General features: G+C 39.5%; 1 protein-coding gene across 3 annotated transcripts; it reads left to right on the top strand.

Annotated features, from left to right (window-relative positions):
- The first annotated feature begins 121 nt into the window (after positions 1-121).
- Positions 122-16,251, top strand: LOC308412250 (vascular cell adhesion protein 1-like). 3 transcript variants are annotated; one of them, XM_080906469.1, is made up of 10 exons: positions 7,628-8,052; positions 10,051-10,326; positions 10,423-10,743; positions 10,851-11,114; positions 11,356-13,618; positions 13,959-14,125; positions 14,674-14,940; positions 15,028-15,360; positions 15,447-15,701; positions 15,784-16,251. In XM_080906469.1, exons 6-10 carry the CDS (start codon positions 14,074-14,076, stop codon positions 15,789-15,791), a joined length of 915 nt encoding a protein of 304 aa, XP_080762595.1. In that variant the 5' UTR covers positions 7,628-8,052; positions 10,051-10,326; positions 10,423-10,743; positions 10,851-11,114; positions 11,356-13,618; positions 13,959-14,073; the 3' UTR covers positions 15,792-16,251. The 3 variants fall into 3 exon arrangements, 2 of the variants coding, with proteins under 2 accessions (XP_080762595.1, XP_080762594.1); XR_013974545.1 differs by lacking the exons at positions 13,959-14,125; positions 14,674-14,940; positions 15,028-15,360; positions 15,447-15,701; positions 15,784-16,251 and adding exons at positions 122-1,433; positions 2,464-2,739; positions 2,836-3,156 and having other exon boundaries at positions 3,643-8,052; positions 11,356-13,113; XM_080906468.1 differs by lacking the exons at positions 13,959-14,125; positions 14,674-14,940; positions 15,028-15,360; positions 15,447-15,701; positions 15,784-16,251 and having other exon boundaries at positions 7,775-8,052; positions 11,356-13,113.
- The last annotated feature ends 1,768 nt before the right edge of the window (positions 16,252-18,019 follow it).

The raw sequence follows: 18,019 nt of genomic DNA, 5'->3' as shown, positions 1-18,019 counted from the left end.
GGAAACATCCAAGTATTATAGTGTAATAAAGACAACTGAGGAGTTCAAGAAAGGACAATTTGGATATGTAGTTTTAAACCTTTTTTACAAGTAATTAAGAATGGCTGCTTTATTTGGTTATTGGCATGAATAAAATTAAAAAAGAAAATTGTATGCCTAAATACAGACTCAGTAACCCTAAGCATACCATTGTATTTAAATCATAACAATAATATTTTTGGGGGGGTAAAGGAGGAATAACAGTACAGTATTTATGCTTTACCTGAACCTGCAGCACAGCACAATACATATGGAAAAGCTCTGCTTTGTCCACCACACATATCTCTAAGAACATCAACTACAAGAACAAAAAGTTAATATCATTCTTTTGCCTTCCCCCATTTTTCAGAATGGTTCATTAGTGTGTTGAAGCATAGCATGTCCATCCTGTTACCCTTATTTATAAAATAAGCTGATATTTTATGTGTTTTGATGGTGGATGCACTATCAAATCCTTTTTGAAGTCTTCCTCTGCTAACCTGTTGTAGATCACATGGTTAATTGTGGCTGCTTTAAACATAAAACTGAGAATATTCTTTAGTGTATTTATATAATCCATGTATCACATTTTTTATACCGTATATATTTTGATATGTGGATCCCAAACATGTTGGGTAACGAGACTTTTCATGTAAAAGAAGACTATAAAATGTGTTTAAATGATCATTTCAAAATAGAATACAATGATTTGTTTTAATTATCCCTTACATGTAATATATGAGTTATATTTTAAAGCAGTCCAAATGTATACATACAGATAATTATAAGGATGGTGAGATCATTAAAATAAACAAGCATTTTACAAGAAACTGTAACAGTGAAAATTCCATGTTGTCTAAACGAATCAATGGGGTCTCTTGAATATAAATATATATAACTAAGTTCAAATGGTGGGCTGGTATATGTCCCATTTACATTGGTGCATACAATGTAAAACTAAGGAAAAATGTTCCAAAAGATTCCAAAAAATCTTGATTTTATTTTGAAAATATGCTCATGCTCTACATACTGGGTTCAGTACTGGTTTAGCATAGAGTATGTGAAGCATTCACAGGTGTGATGTCATCTCAGTTATCTTCTCTCCACCTTTTCTCCCTTTTTTGTTTTGCTCTTTCTAACTAACCAACTAAATAAAATAAAAAGATTTTAGTCATATCATTTTATACATCATAAAAAATAAACATTAAAAAAAATATACTGTGTTACTACCTTCAATTTTGGTTTCAGTTTTGGTCACAGCTTGTGGGCAGAGCAGCAGGGGCGACACAGGTGTGTGACTAGCTGTATTCAGCCAGGTCTAATTTATTTGTCATTTCTTTGAGAGCGTGTTGTCCTCTATGCTGAAACCATGATGTGGTTCTTCTTCTTCTTTGGCTTCTTAATCACGTGTACAGGTGAGTTTGTTATCTATCGTGTTTGTTTCTTTGTGATATAAAGTTACAATATTATGTCTCCGTTAATTTATAATTCATATCAGCTCTGTTAATGTACCATATAAAAATACTGCCATACTGTCTATGACCTTATATTTTTATATTTGATATTTGCTTTATTTCGCTTGATGGGTTTAGTTTCAGTTTTCGTGTGATTCTGTAGGTTAAGCGAAACTTGTAAATGATACAGCATACTTGTGAAACCTGTTAAACTTGTAATTCCTTGAAAGGTATGACAGAGTTACCAAGTGACAAACAAGAATCTTCTGTTCATAAAATATTTTCTTTTCTACTAAACGGCTTTTTTTCTCCTTCCTATAAACCACATTATCATCTACAGGAGAAACAAAGCATGGTCCCACAAAGCATCTTAAAACTTGATTTATGGGGCTATACTAATTAGACCAGCTTTCATTATTGTTCATCTAATTCATGTAATGTTGTTCATTAGATTGGGCATATTTCTGATGTCATGAGTAGATAGTTTTAAGCTTCTAAAATTGATGTATTTTGGTGTAAAAAAAAAAAAAAAAATAGCCTCTGTTTGTGGCACCTGTTATGCTGTAGATACTGTCTGATCCACAGTCCTAAGGAAAATCTAGTATTCCAGTGTAGTTTGATGCTTAGTGGCTTTTTAAGAGGTTTTTAAAACCAACATATTCTGTTTTCATGAAAATGAAAAAAGACTCCTTTAAAACTTTCTGTCTGGGGCGTTAAAGAGGATGACTGTAGTTTTAGTTGTCTAATGGTTTTTTTTTACTAGAATGACAACAGGTTCAAGTGTTAATGCACAAAGTCAAGTGAGAGGAAAGAAAGTAGTGTTGGGTATGTTGTGATTTGGGAAAAGGTGTTGAAATATCAGTTTTTTGTTTTAAAATATTGAGTGGCTCATCCTTTAAGTGGAGATTCTTCAGTCCCCTGAACTGAGTACCAGCCATGTATACATCGCTGTTTGTGCCATATGCCAAACTTAAGTCTACTTCTTCTCTAGGAAACCCTGCAAGTGCCTCCTGTCCATTACAAATTAGTCCCCCTAGAGTTGTGGTGAGACTTGAAGGCTCCTTTTCAGCCAACTGCACCTCACTATCTGACCAGATTGATGGAATGGGCTGGGAGTCTCCATATGGAGGATTGGACCTTACCCAGGGTGTCACTTCTCTTCTCTTTTCAATTGACTCTGTGCCAGTGTGGGAGTTAGAGCCAATGTGTTTTGTAAATCTCCATGATGGTGATCAGTGTGTAAAACTGTTACCAGTCACTGTTTATAGTAAGTAGCCTTAACTTTCTCATATATTTCCTAGAAAGGTGTTTTAATATTAGAACAGTGAATGACATTAATTCATTTTATTTCTTCTACTTGCAGAAATGCCAGACAGTGTGTCATTGAGACAAAATTCAACTACAGTGAAAGAAGGTGAACAGTTTGCCATACAGTGTGACATTGTTAATGTTGCACCAGCAAGAAATCTCTCTATGCTTTGGCACAAAGGAAATAAGATCTTAAATTCTGAGACATTTGATGACTCCAGTCCATCTCCCGTCAGTAAGTCATCTGTCCTCACTCTGACTGCTCATGGAGATGATGATGGAGCTGAGATCTGGTGTGAAGCAAAACTAAACTTGTGGCCAGGAGAACAAGGTCCTGCCATGATGCGCTCAAAGTCACATAGTGTGACTGTACTCAGTGAGTTTTCATCACTTGTAATTGTATTTTCATTTCTTGAAGTTTTTCTCTGTTCATCTCTGTATTCTGATACATTCATAACATTTCTTATTTCGTTATACTTTTTTTATTGTCATAATATTTTGTGCTGTGATTCTCCATTGAGTAGTCGTCATGGGACCAGTGCTGGGATTTTAATTGTTTTGGTGTTTGTTTTAGGGATGTGTAGTTTGTTGTGTTTGTATATAACACTGGAGACAATGGCTCGTTTTTAGGCACACTTTAATGTCCATCAAACTGTTTACATCACACTCACTTCACTTCTTCTCTCTCCTCCTCATTGTACCCGTTACACAGTAGCACCTTTGGCCCAAAGGAGTGATGGCAACCACAGAGCACACAACACCCAGATTCAGTCCACACAAGATAGTTTATTACAGACAGAGCAGAAAGACTGAGAAGATGAGCTGAGAGCGACAATGTTAACACATTTCCCATCTCCCACAGGGGCTCGAACAACCTTTGGAGTCAAGCTGGCAATAGGTGTGGCCATTGGAGTTTTGCTCCTCATTGCTGTTGCATATTATGTGACACCCAATGGCACAATCTCTTTCCACAATTGTGGCTATCAACCAGGAACTCCCTCAGGATGAGTATAAGGTAAACCTTTATCTTCTTATAAAAATGCACATCTCTGCTATTATTATTATTTCTAATTATTTTATTTGGTGTTTGGAGAAAACATCTGTAACATGTCTGTTGATGGCCGACGGACATGTCTGCTCTGCGTGCTCTGTGGGTGTTCTTCTGTTCAAAGCTGTAGCTTTAAAAATGCACCTTAAAACACATATGCATCAACACTACAATGAGCGGGTGGAGGGAGGTTTGGAGTCTTCTCTCACCCCCATTCTCTGCGACCTGCTGGAGCAGGGGGGCTAGGAGGAGGAGTTGGCCGTCCAACTGCGGTCTGGAGTATGGAGCCTTCCTGCTGCTGCGGAGTCGGGGCGGTCTGCCTCCCCCCACCGCAGGGAAAAGGGAAACACCACCTGGGTCTGGGTGCAGTTCCCCCCTCCAGGGGCGGGGGCACCTAGACCCGGTTTGTAGAGTACGCTTGGGGAGTGTGATCGTGTGTACAACGTCTCTTTATGTCTGTCTCCACGTTGGTTGAGTGTGGAGTAAGTGCATATGAGAGCATGAGGGTGGGAATGGATGTTTGTATCTGTGTGAGCCTGTATGTCTGTGTCTATATGTCAGATTGGGTGTCAGGCGCCACCTCTCTGGGGACATCTCAGGCCCTCCAAGGTTTGGAGGCCTATCTCCCCCTACCACCACTTCCCCTGCCAGTGGCGGACCCCCTCAGATATCGGTGCGTTGGTGGTTCTTTGTGTCCGGGGATGGGCGTCCAGGTACACACCAGCTCACTCCTTGGCGGCCGCTTATCGGGGCCTGGAGCCTGGGGCTCGCTCGGGCCACTTCGGAGGTGGGGTGCCCCCGGCCTCTCGGCCTGGGGCTCGGTCACTCAGGCGCAGCTGGCTGCCGGCGGAGCTCACGGGCGCGTCACTGCAACTCCCCCTGGCTTCTGCTCCGCGGCTGCTGAGTGAGCCCTCATCTGGGACTCTCCTCAGCTCTTTCCGGGACAGTGGCGCAGCTGCCCCTCTGTTGGTCTTCCTTGGTCTCTTGTGTTCTGGGGGCCTCTGGATGTCTGGAGTTTTGATCTCCTCCACACCTGCTTCATGCCCTGGAGGACGGGGCTGTGGCCCCCCCACACCCTCTAGCAGATTATTACATGAAGGAACCTTTTAAAAAACAAAAAACAAGCGCGTCCATGCTCACAGGTGTACACACGGGTGATCACACCCACAAACTACACCCTTTTTGGCTCCTACCTCAAAGCACACTGTGTTCTGTTGATCTTATGTGCTGCACAATAATGTTTAACATTTAGTATTTACTGTCATATTCCCATATATCATTGTGATGTTGTTTATTCTATTACTCTTGTTCTCTTCTGCTTGCTTTCTTTTTTCTTTCTCAGCAGGTGACCCAGGTGATTGATATATGCATTTTTTTTCTCTGCCCGTTCTGTTGGTTTTTGTCTTTTGCCCTTTTCCCCCGTCCCTCTTCTCAGCTGTTTCTCTTTCCCTCTTTCTTTCTCCCCTTCTTTCCCCCAGTCAAGTCTGTCCCGTATTCAGTAAGTGAAAATAAAATAAACAATAAAAGGTGAATCAAATGGACCATTACGGCAAGGCTGGGATGGTCAGTTTGGTAAAGTAAATCCGTTGGGCATCTTTCTTTGCCTTTAGACAACAATTCTGAGGGCAAAAGAGCCAAACGGGACAGGCCAAAAAAAAAAAAAAATGCATTATCTTGTCAGCTATCTCTAAAGCTCCACTAATCAAGACTGCTGCCCTAACACATATTTGTGGTACAGAAAATGTGTCAGGCTTATTATGGAGGCATGACTCACTGCTTCCTGGACTTTTTTTGGACACCTTTTCCACGCAGTTATTTTCTGTTTCAGTTTTAGGCAAAGTTTTCCATTGTATTTGCATGTCTGTAGCTGATGTCAGGATGGTTATTTGAGTGAACTGGTCTTGTTGCTACTGAAGGTGGTTCTACTACCCATTGAATCACATGGCTTTTTTTCCGTTGTTTTCACTAATTTGCTTATCCATTTTGATTTAGTTTTTGTTAAATACAGTGTAGTGAAAAGGTATTTACCCTTTTCTTGAATTCTTAGCTTTTTGTATTTTTGTTACACTTGAATGTTTCAGATCATAAAATAAATGTTAACATTAGACAAAGATAACCTGAGTAAATGAAAAATGCTATTTTTAAATTATGGTATATATGATGGTATGGGATCCAGTCAACCACAGAGAGAGCCACAAATGGAGAAAACTTGGAATAGTGGCGAACCTTCCCAGAAATTGTTGAACCTACCAAAATTACTCCAAGAGTGCATCAACATCAAAATCTCATCCAGAGGTCATAAAATAACCCAGAGAAGCATCTAAAGAACTGCAGGTCTCACTTGTCTCAGTTGAGGTCAGAGTTCATGATTCAATAATAAGAAAAAGAGTGGGCAAAAAATAGCTTCATTGGAAAGTTCCAAGTTTAAAAATCACTGCTGACCAAAAAGAACACAAAGGCTCAGATGGCCCGTCTTCTGTGGACTAGCTAGACAAAAGTTGAACTTGCGTCCCGTTACATCCATCGCAGCAGTCCATTTAAAGGACATCATAGCACCAGTCAAACATGGTGGTGGTAGTGTAATAATCTGGGGCTGCTTTGCTGCTTAAAGACGTGCACAACTTACAATTTACTGAACAATGAATTCTGCTCTCTAACAGAAAATCCTGAAAGAGAATATGCAGCCCTGAACCTCAAGCATGATTGGATTGTGCAGCAAATCCAGAACAGACCAGCATGTGCACCTCTGAATCGCTACAGAAAAAAATACAATAATAAATTACGGCACTGTTAAACTCACGGGAAATGCAAAGCATTTATAAACTGCCTTTCCTTATCACCTGTCCTGCCAGCAGTGCGCACCGCAGTTTTATTATTTAACTTCAGTCTTCCATATATGTCGTATTGAATGTCTCTGTATATTCAGTTTAATATTTGATGTAAATCCAAAAGTTTATATTTATTTATGAGAAACAGTAAAGCCTGAATAACTTATTGTTGAAAATAAACCGCACACTGATGTGTTAATAATCCGAATTATTGAAGGGTTAATGGAGTTCAAGTTCTTCGTGTGAAGGCTGAGGAGAACTTTATAACATATTTGTATTTGTTTGTATGTGCTGTAAATATTTGTCACTTAGGCAAAAGTGTATTTTCTTATTAAACATCTTGTTGCTATTCATATGCATGTAAACAGCAGTTATTAGTGTAATAAAGGAACATAAAATATACAAGGTTGTAAACCTCTTTGCCAGTAATTCATAATAGCTGTTTTCTTTGGTTGTTGTTATGAGCAAAATTAAAATCGAAAGGAAAATTGTAGGCTTAGATACAAACTCAGTAACCTAACCATATAAGCATACCATTGTATTTAAATCAGTAGGAGCACAATATAGTTTTGTCTCAGCCTGCTGCACAGATACAAGGCATATGGAAAAACTCTGCTCTGTCCTGCACACAGATTTGATATCTCTATAAAAGGCATAAACTGTTTGCTTATTTCGGGAACATTTGGCGCACATGAAACAACGGCACCTGAATTTTCAGTGTTTTGTTGGAGTCTGTCCTCGGGAGGGTGCTGTGGGAGAATCCAACAGGTTTACAGGTATGGACGCCTTCAAGTGCAGTCGGGAATATTGCTATTAGACATTTCTACCCAGTATGAAAAGACGAAGTTTTAAGCCTTGCGACTTGGTTGTATAAAAACTGCATACACATTTATCATTTACATGCTTTAAAATTGACGATTAAATGCTGAAGTCTTGGAGGAGGGGGGTTTAATTGAGTAATTAGCTGAAACTAAAGGTTGAGCTAAGGTTAAATGAAACTAGTTGCTATACTGCAAACTTTTGAAGGTTTTCTTCAAAAGTAAATCAAATGTTTAATTTATTAAGTAAGAGGTTGAACAATAACTTCGAACTGTTCCTTTAACTCACAATGTCGCTTCAGAGCGAGCAGAAGACGGGACGCTTGGTGAGGTAATCGTGTGACTGTCGGGATAGTTGCTGCTTGACTACTTTTGGTTTCGGATTTTTTTCCCTTACAGGTTTAGGGTTTGGTCACAGCTTGTGGGTACAGGAGCAGCAGGAGGAGGGACAGGGTGCTTGACTAAGTTTATTCAGCCGGATCTAATTTATTTTTCTTTTCTTTGTGAGCGTGTTTCCCTGTTTGCTGAAACCATGGTGTGGTCCTTCTTCTTCTTCGGTTTATTAATCGCGTGTACAGGTGAGCTTGTTTTCTTTCTTTGTTACATAAAGCTACCATATTGTGTCTTTATGAATTGATCGCTGCAGCTTCGAGCTCATCTTCGGGAGAAAGCCTACGCCCATTGTTTGATACATATCAGCTCTGTTCGTGGACTGTATAAACATGCTGTCCTACTGTCCGTGACCGGGTTTGTATTTGTTTCTTATAATCGTGAATTTCAGTTTTAATCTCTGTGTTGTTAGATCTTCTCGACTAAACACAGCTTGTAAATCATTGACCCAAGTTTGTGTATTTTATCAGGTCAGTGTCTGAGCTGTTATTCCTGGAAATGTATGAAAGAGAAACTAAATGACCAAGAAGAACTATAGTAACATTTGTATCAACCACTGTAAACTAAACAACAACAAAAAGTTAGAACCCCTCAAATCCAATCAAGTCCGACCCCCGTCACCACCAACAAAATGAAAAGAAAGTGCTACCAGAAACAAAAGTAGGGAGGGGGGTTACATTCAGTGAAGCAAAAATAGATATGAATAGAAATTGTACTCTATGTGTCTACATAAACTTGCATCTCCATATTTCATTATCTTGTGTGAACCCAGAAAAAAACAACAACTTTGAAACATGATTTATGGCGCTACTAGACAGACCAGCTTTTCTCAGAGATCTGTTTCTTTACAGAAGGGGCAGATTTCTTGCTAATTTTATGAGGAGATTTCCTTAAGGTTCATAGGAATAAGGAGGAAAATTTGCAGTTTCCATAACAAAGCAATGAATTATTATCAGTCATCAACTTCTTTGCAAGAGAAATATGAGTCATGTCACTGAGTAAGGCTGGTTAAATCTTAGTCTCTGATACTGATCCCAGACAATACTTTAAATTACTTGAATAAAGTTTCCAGTGGATATTTTGCTTCTGAAATGGATTCATTTATCGGCTGGAGGTATAATGATGTAAGATGAAGTAACTCTGCAACAAACTTGTGGTACCAGTTATGCTTTAGATACTGCCTGATCTCCTTTCTTGGGGGGATATGCCTTTTAGATTAGAAGTCTTTTTTTTGCCTGTCCCATTTGGTTCTTTAGCCGTCAGAATTGTTGTCTGAAGACCAACAAGGATACCCAATGGATTTACTTTGCGAAATGGATAATCACGGCCTTGCCGTATTGGTCCGTTTGATCAACCTTTGTTGTTATTATTTATTTTATTTTCAGTTGTTACAGACGGGACAGACATGACTGAGGGATAGGAAAGGGAGAAAGAAAGATGAAGGAAAAGAAAAACAGAAGGGAAGAGGGACAGTGAGAAAGGGCACTTAAAAAGAGAAAGAAGAGAAAAAAAAATCTCCTGGATCACCTGTTGAGAGAAAAAAAAGAGAAAACAAGCAAAAAAAAACAGAGCAACATACTAAACACAACACCATCACTTTAATCTAGCTAAGTGTAAACAGCAGTAAATACTAAATATTGAATGTTGTTGTGCAGCACGTAGGACCAACAGCGCACAATGTGCTTGGAAATAGCAGCCAATAAAGGTGTAGTTTATGTCTATGAACAGTGGACACCCGTGTGCACACCTGTGTGGATCAGCGCGCTTGTATTCAAAAGATTTCCCCATGTAATGGTGTGCTAGAGGATGTAGAGAGCCATAGCCCCATCCCCCAGGGCATGAAGCAGGCATGGAGGAGAGATTAGAAGTCTTTAAATCAAAATATCAAATCTTTATGAAATTTAAAAAAAGGTCCTCAATAAATTTTCATCTGGAGAGCTGAAGAGTATGAAATTGATAATTTTTTAATACAATAATCTTTCTGGCTATCCTGGAGTAGCTTGGCTTTCAAATACTAATTGGGCGAGAGTTGTTTAGTGTTTGTGTTCAGATATTGAATGGCTCATCTTTTCAGCATGGAGTCTTAAGTCCTCTGAACGAGGCCAGAGTACTAACAGGACCGTAATGCTTAGTAGAACATCAGAGTAAATGTTGCCATAAACTTAAGTCTTCTTCTTCTTCTCTAGGAAACCCTGCAAGTGCCTCCTGTCCATTACAAATGAGTCCCTCTAGAGTTGTGGTGAAATTTGGAGACGCCTTATCAGCCAAGTGCACCTCACTATCTAACCAGACTGATGGAATGGGCTGGGAGTCTCCATATGGCGGAAGGGACAATACCAAGGGTGTCACTTTTCTTGACTTTAAAATTGACTCTGTGCCAGTGTGGGAGTTAGAGCCAATGTGTTTTGTAAATCTCCATGATGGTGATCAGTGTACAGAGATTTTACCAGTCACTGTTTATAGTAAGTAGCCTTAACTGTCTCATATATTTCCAGAAAAGGTGTTTTAGTATTTGAACAGTGAATGACATTAATTCATTTTATTTCTTCTACTTGCAGAAATGCCAGACAGTGTGTCATTGAGACAGAATTCAACTACAGTGAAAGAAGGTGAAAAGTTTGCCATACAGTGTGACATTGTTAATGTTGCACCAGCAAGAAATCTCTCTGTGCTTTGGCACAAAGGAAATAAGATCTTAAATTCTGAGACATTTATTGAGTCCAGTCCATCTCCCGTCAGTAAGTCATCTGTCCTCACTCTGACTGCTCATAGAGATGATGATGGAGCTGAGATCTGGTGTGAAGCAAAACTAAACTTGTGGCCAGGAGAACAAGGTCCTGCCATGATGCGCTCAATGTCGCATAGAGTGACTGTACTCTGTGAGCTTTTAACTTGATCTTAATCAAACATCAGAAGATTTTCCTTGTATTTTATTTTCTAATTTATTTCACATTTGTCTGTATTTTATTTGCATGTATGTCCTCAGACCCACCAACCTACACCAAGGCTGGAAATGAGACTCTGGAAATGACAGTTGGTGATAATATGACTTTAAATTGTAACGCTAAAGGAAACCCTCCACCATCATACCACTGGGAATTCCCAAAATTCACAAAAGAATGGCATGACAAAGAAGAAGTGATTAAGCCAATTCTGACCCTACCGTTTGAGCTTCCAGGGGTCTATACATGCACAGCCTATAGTAAACAGGGCAATGTGACCAAATATTTCAATATCAGCGAAGCTCCAAGTAAGTTCTCATTAGTTACTTCATGACATTTTGTATCTCGTTATACGTTCTTATTGTCTATAATATTTTGTGCTGTGATTCTCCATTAGGTAGTCGTCCTGGGACCACTGCTGGGATTTTAATCGCTTTGTTCTTTGTTTTCATTTTTATTTTGGGATGTGGGGTTTATTACAGACAGAGCAGAAAGTCTGAGCAGATAAGTTGAGAGCAACAATGTAACAACATTTCCCATCTCCCACAGGGTCTCGAACAACCTTTGGAGTCATGGTGGGAGTGGGTGTGGCCGTCGGAGTTTTGCTCCTCATTGCTGGTGCATATTTTGTGACACCTAATGGAACGTTCTCTTTCAACAAAGGCGGCTATCAACCAGGAACTCCCTCAAGACCAGTATAAGGCAGACTTTTTTTTAAATTCAGATTTGCATGGCTATTATTTTTATTTTTGTTAATGATCTTATTTGGTGCTTGGACCCAAAAATTCTGTAACATGTCTCTTAATGGACAAAGGACATGTCTGCTCTGCGTGCTCTGTGGGTGTTCTTCTGCTCAAAGCTGTAGCTTTAAAAATGCATTATCTTGTCAGCTATCTCTAAAGCTCCACTAATCAAGATTGCTGCCCTAACAAAGATATATAATACAGGAAATGCGTTTAAATGCACTGCAGTAACCTTTACAAGTCTGTGTATAAAAATGCAACAGATAAATAATTAGATTTCATCCCCACTACAGTCTTATTTTGGAAGCATGATGTGCTTGCTGGCCTTATTTGGAAATCTTTACTACACAAATACTTCCTGTTTCAGTTTTAATCAGGATAATTCAAACCTTTTTGCATATGGATGTGATGTTTTCCTCTCTCCTGCACATTTTCACAAGTCTGTAGCTGATGTCGAGATGGTTACTTGAATGCACATAAACTCATTTAATGAATCAAGCTGATGTTGGACTCAGGGGAATTAACACCTAACAGGCGCTCTTTTTCTAGCTCATCATTTTGGTTTTATGGCTTTCACACATACTGTATGGTTTGTTCTGTGCTGATTATCAGCTTCGTGCTGCAGCAAAGCTCCGATGAAGCCACTATATCCTGTCCATGCAAAACTACAAATGAAGACAAAGGTCGTATCAGAGGAATTAAACAGAGCATATATTTTGGACACAATTGCTGTAATACGTTGATACAGCTATATATGGTCAGAGTGGATTTCTCAGCTTTTTGTGCGGTTGTGCTTTTGGGTTATATTTCTCATCTAGTAATTGTGTTAAAAAATATTGTTTTTATTGTTCATATGACTTGATAATTAGGTACTATTTAACAGCAATTGTTGCCTCATCTGAATTGTAGACCTCTTGTGTGTCTTTAAAAAAAATAACAATTCATCAAGAAGTACATTAAATATTTGCATAAAACTCATTTTTTTAAAGCAAAATTAGCAATTCTATGTCAGCATTTTATATATTCATTTTGTTTCTACTCATCTAAACATGTAAATGCTTTGGAGGTACTTTTTATGGAATTACTTGAGAGCACAATGTAGTAATTACTTTTTTTAAGTATTCATTTTTAGGATATGCATAAATTATTCATATTTCTTTCTCCTTTTTTGTAAAATTCGATTTCTGTATGCACTGGTAAGTCTTTCGGATCGCTTCATAATTTTTGCACTGAATAGACTGATAGAGTTTATCAAGTATTGCGCCAACTTTTCACATGACACAACAGTTGTTTTACTGAGTCTGCATTTTACCAGAGTTTGTCTAATTGTACCAGTGACATGTTTTTAAGAAACTACATGTGTGTGATTGTAAATCCTGAATTAAACAATTCAGGAGACGAGGCAAAGTCAAACCAGTTTTCTTTCTCACTCTCTGTCTTTGAGTCTGGCTACATTTTACAATGTTCACTCTGCCATACTAATTAGTTCTTTAAAAAGTGAATGTAAAGAAGATCATTTGTGATCCAGACTACTGTTGCCAATATAAACATATTTCTTATGAAACCATGTTTTTTTCCTTCTCTGTCACTGTTCAAATACTGTTTCTGTATGCTCTGTGTTGCCCTAACAACCTGGCACAGCCACCAGTGCTCAATTAGTCATGGACTTAAAGAAAAAAAAACAAGATTTTTCAAATGAGCAAACGCACAACATTAACGTGTTTCGATAGAGAACTTTTAGAGGGAAGAGCATATTCAAAGCTGCAAGTGAACTGAGCTCATACTGCAATGTGTAAGTTGAGATTCCCAGCTGTGCTGTCCATAAATACACCATAAAGCGTTCGATTACTCGCTCCCTTGCACTGCAGTTGTGGTCAAAGCTGATAGGCTGCGTAGCATTCTGGTCACAGTTGGGAGTCTTACAAGCTACATCCTGCACAAGACCAGCACTGCTGCCTGCTGGGATTTCACAAAGCATGGAGGTCAGGAGCAATAGGAGGCAAGCATGCAAGACGAAGGGAAAACAAGCGTTTCTTCACAGAGAGTGACACTGAAAGGAAAGAGAAAATGTGGGTCAGGTTGATATGCTTTCACCTCTGTGTTCTAGGAGACTCACATGACTCAAAAATTAAGGAATGAAAGTTTGGTGTTTACATTTTATTCTACTCAGATTTCAAGCTGGATGTTGGAAAATAGGGGTAGGGGGCGGAGGAACTAGACAGATGTATTCATCCTATATTAGTGGCATTTTAGTTCTGCATATACTTCGATGTCTCTGCAGGCTTTTAATATCCTGCATACTTGCTTCTAAGATTACTGCAGTGCAGTAAGTGTTATGCTGTTTTTCAGAGGCCTGCAACCTGTTACATTTCCCTCTTTCCCTTTCACCCCCTCCATCGCCCCCCAAAGTCAGCTGGGAGGGAACTTTTGTTCCAACATAATTCCCTGCAGGGTTGCCAAGGTCTTTCAAGTTGGAGTTCTCTTTCTCTAGTCTGTTAATCCACGGCTCGGTGCAGAAAATAACATGGGAAACAACTTTCTCACATGGATTCTTTTGCTTTGCACATTTTGTTCAGGTAAGATTTTGTCGCAGAGGTGTTTCTTTTCACTTCTTTGGGTTGTAGATGACGTTTGGTCTTATGGAAATGCTAGTAAGTAAATCCGGGTTGGAATGATCAGTAACTTCTGTGAAATAAATCTAAAGGCGAGCTCGAAGAATTAGAGCAGCCAGTTTTGTGCTGACAAAAATATTTGTCTTCATGCCAAGACTGTTATTTACTCAAGTGATGAAAGGCCCTAAAGAATAGGATGTGTGGTTGCATGCTGGATGCTTATTAGGTTGCAGCCAAGATATAATGTGGGTGACGCCCTGTAAGTAGGTCAGTTTAATTCTGCTGTCATAGCACATGTGACTTATTAGTAGTATAGCTATAAATCCCCTATTAGCAATGCACACTTGTAAACTTTGAAAGTATTAGACAATTCCTGCTTGATTACTTGTGAGTGTGTTGTAACAGGGTTACATAATGTGCAAGTAGTTACGGCTTTTTCATGTAAATATGAATATGCATTGTGATGATGATGACAGAAAAACAGTGAGAGATATCACTGCTGTGTATCTTAGTGTCAGGTGAAGGCTGCTCCCTAATCCTCAAGCCGTCCAGGGTCGTGGTGGGCTTTGGGGAGTCAGTGTCTGTCAGCTGCGAGGCTGCACGCCCTGTCCGTGTCCTGGGCTGGGAGTCAGCCATCAGTGCTTCACATACACAAGAGGACCGGTCTGTCCAGTGGAAGGTGGACAGTCTCATTGACTGGATAGAGGAGCCCATCTGTTATGGGGTGTTTTTCACAGCTCCGAAACAATGCGAGGAGAAGCTCAACCTCGTGCTCTACAGTGAGTTGTTTAAAAGCTGTTGTTAAGATTGATTTCTCAACCGAGCCCTTTTTTGATTGACCTGAACCCTGTGTGTTATTCATTTAGAAACTCCAGACAGTGTCTCCATCAGACAGGTGAACCACACCGGCCCCATGGTGGCAGGGAAAGAGTACCAGCTGCTCTGCGAAGTTCAGAATATTGCTCCCGTTCAGTATCTCAGCCTGAGGTGGTACAGAGGGCAGACTGAGGTTTATAACCACTCCTTCTCTGATCTCACCTCTTCCTCACCTGTCCAAGTATCCTCTATCCTTGTTATCACACCAACTAAAGCTGAGAACGGAGTGCAGTATAAGTGTGTTGCAGAGCTGGAGCTTGGGCCAGAGGGACCACAGCCACCTCCCACTGTTTCCTCAGAACCTCTCAATGCTTCTGTTTATTGTGAGTCACTAAGCTCTTCTCATTCTTAAAGCAAGTTCCTGCATGCTCGATACAGTGAGAAATGATATGTGTAACTTTCTCTTTAGTTCCCCCGACATTCCTGAGTCCTGAACCAGAGATTTTGGATTCTATACTGGGGGGTGAGATCATATTAAACTGCACTGCAACAGGAAACCCCACCCCAATATACAGCTGGCAATCTTCCGTTCCCATGCAGGAGAGGGTGGAGAATGAAGCAACTGTTACCTCCTCCTCGCTGCTCCCAGGGACCTACACCTGCACTGCATCCAATACACTGGAAAAGAAAAGCAAGCAGTTCATTGTCAAGGCAAAGACCAAAGGTAGAAGAGAGAAATGAGGCACATGCGCAACCTGTCTGTGCATGCTGCAGCCTAACTTGTATCTTCTTTTGCTTTCACCTAGGCGTTTGAAACAACCACTGTGGAGAGGGGGTTGGACGACCACATCAGAAACACAGCGAGAAGTTTATCTTTTTTACAGTTTTTATTTCTGGTGTTTTTGTTTTTTTACTTTCACATTTGCTACTCTGGCGATGGAGGTGCATATTTATGAGACGATCTTCTTATCATCCAGAATTAGTTCACACAGAGAAACAGACCTGAATATGCTGTGCTTGGTAATTACCATTTAATTTGTCAGTGTTGTTTTAGGATGTAGTTCACATTTTATGAGACATTCTGTGTCTAATTTATATTTGGATAGGCCCTTTTTTCCTATTAATGAAACTATCTTGTAACACTACAGAAGTGTAGCTACTCATCATAGCAGTATGACTAGCACCAGGACATGGCTGTAAATATGACGTCTTTGTTTTCTCATCTTTATCAATACAAGTTTAATAAATGAATTGTAATAAACTTCTTTCATGGACCAACAAGCCACCTTTAATCAAACATCTTTCCAAAGGAAAAAAATACTAAGAATACTAACACATAATTTACAGTAGTCTGTCCAATCCAGATGAAGCTTAAATGAATCATGCAGAACTTAGAACATATAGATAGAATTCATATTAAAGGTAACCTTTATAATTTCCTATATTCATTTTAAGTAAAATTACATATTCTATTTTGTTCTAATTTTAAAGATTATGACTTGGAGCTCATGGAAATCAGAAGCCAATTTCTCAAATTCTTATTTGAGATATTGTCTTATATTAATGAAACAAAGATTTACAATACAGAAATATCCAACTTATCAAAAGTATGTTCATCTGTACACTCAATACTTAGTCTGGGCTCCTTTACCGTGAACTGCTGCATGATTGCAGAGCAGCGTGATGCAGCCGATCAGCCTGCAGCACTCCTGAGGAGTTATTTAAGCCATTGCTTTAATAGCCACCTTCAGCTCGTGTTTATTTTTGTGTTGGGTGTTTCTCAGCTTGACAATACCCTGCACAGCCTCTCTGTGGCAGGGCTGGGCAATTACCCACCCCCACTCTACCGGATTCAGTTCTGGCAAGTTGACTGGCCAATTAAGCACATTAATAACCCAGGCAGCAAATCTGGTAGTAGTTTTGAGACTCTGGGCAGGATCTAAGTCCTGCTGAAAAAGGAAATAAGGTTTATCAGCAGGTGGAAGTATGAAGTGTTCTATAAGCTCTTGGTAGACAGCTGCACTGACATTGCACTTTATAAAACATGGTGAACCAACCACATCACAGACCTTGGATTCTGTGCCTCTCCACTCTTCCTCCACGCTCTAGGACTTTGATTTCCAAAACTAAAAAGTAAATCTGGTTCATCTCTGATTTAGGAAAAGTCAGTGTTTGCTCTTGATGCACTGGCACCACGCTCAGCCCATTCCTTTTCACCAATGACTTTCTCTGCCTTTCTCCCTTTGTGAACAGCGTCATTGATCGCTGTCTGGACAAGTGCCAAGTCAGCAGCCTTCCCCCATAATTGCGATTGCACGTGGCATGCCCAGGAGATTAACAGTATTCATGCTGTAATAACATTAATTTAATCAAACTTGTGAAAATAATCTAATATCTGAGACACTGATTTTCACAAGCTATAAAACACTCTAAATTAACCTAAAAAAAAAGTTTATTTCACTGTGTTTGAAATTAATGCAGAATACATACGTGTTTACCTTTTTAAAGCTATACCAAAAAAACACAACTTTTCACAATATTCAAACAGCTGCCATTGCATCATTTTCCCTCTGTCACTGGGTCACTACGACTTCTCACCGCGAGATGGCGTGGTTATACTTCTACAGTCATTGATCTTAGGAGGTGATTGGTTGTTGAAGACTCACATGATCAAAACACTGCCTCGTAAGAGGATTTTTAAATATATAGAGAACTAGTATATGAGTGTTGATTTTAAAAATTTAGTGCCATCTGTGTGTGGATTTTATCATTTGGACCCCTGTCACGCGGTCACTGCGGCTTCTGACCACGAGATGACGCTGCTGTACTTCCTAAGAGGTGATTGGCTGTTGAAGAGTCACATGTTCAAAACACTGCTTAGCAAGGGGGGACTAGCATGAGCAGCTAACATTAGTTAGCTTTTTGAGACTAATTATTAGGTCCATGACAACTACTTAAAAGTGATAAAGGTGGGAGTCATTTCTTGGGTTCTTTCTTATGTTAAGTCCTCTTTGCATTTGCTCACAACAAAGAATGTCGTGT

This window comes from Rhamphochromis sp. 'chilingali', assembly GCF_963969265.1.
Source record: "Rhamphochromis sp. 'chilingali' genome assembly, chromosome: 15".
Lineage (NCBI taxonomy): Eukaryota > Metazoa > Chordata > Actinopteri > Cichliformes > Cichlidae > Rhamphochromis > Rhamphochromis sp. 'chilingali'.
Note: the sequence above shows the minus strand (reverse complement) of the source record. Positions and strands in the feature narration are given on the sequence as shown.

Bases quoted from the DNA above. Each gene is read 5' to 3' on its own strand.
- LOC308412250 (XM_080906468.1), top strand. From the start codon at position 8,007: ATGGTGTGGTCCTTCTTCTTCTTCGGTTTATTAATCGCGTGTACAG. The intron at 8,053-10,050 runs GTGAGCTTGTTT...CTTCTTCTCTAG, and splicing joins TTTATTAATCGCGTGTACAG to GAAACCCTGCAAGTGCCTCC. The intron at 11,115-11,355 runs GTAAGTTCTCAT...CATCTCCCACAG, and splicing joins CAATATCAGCGAAGCTCCAA to GGTCTCGAACAACCTTTGGA.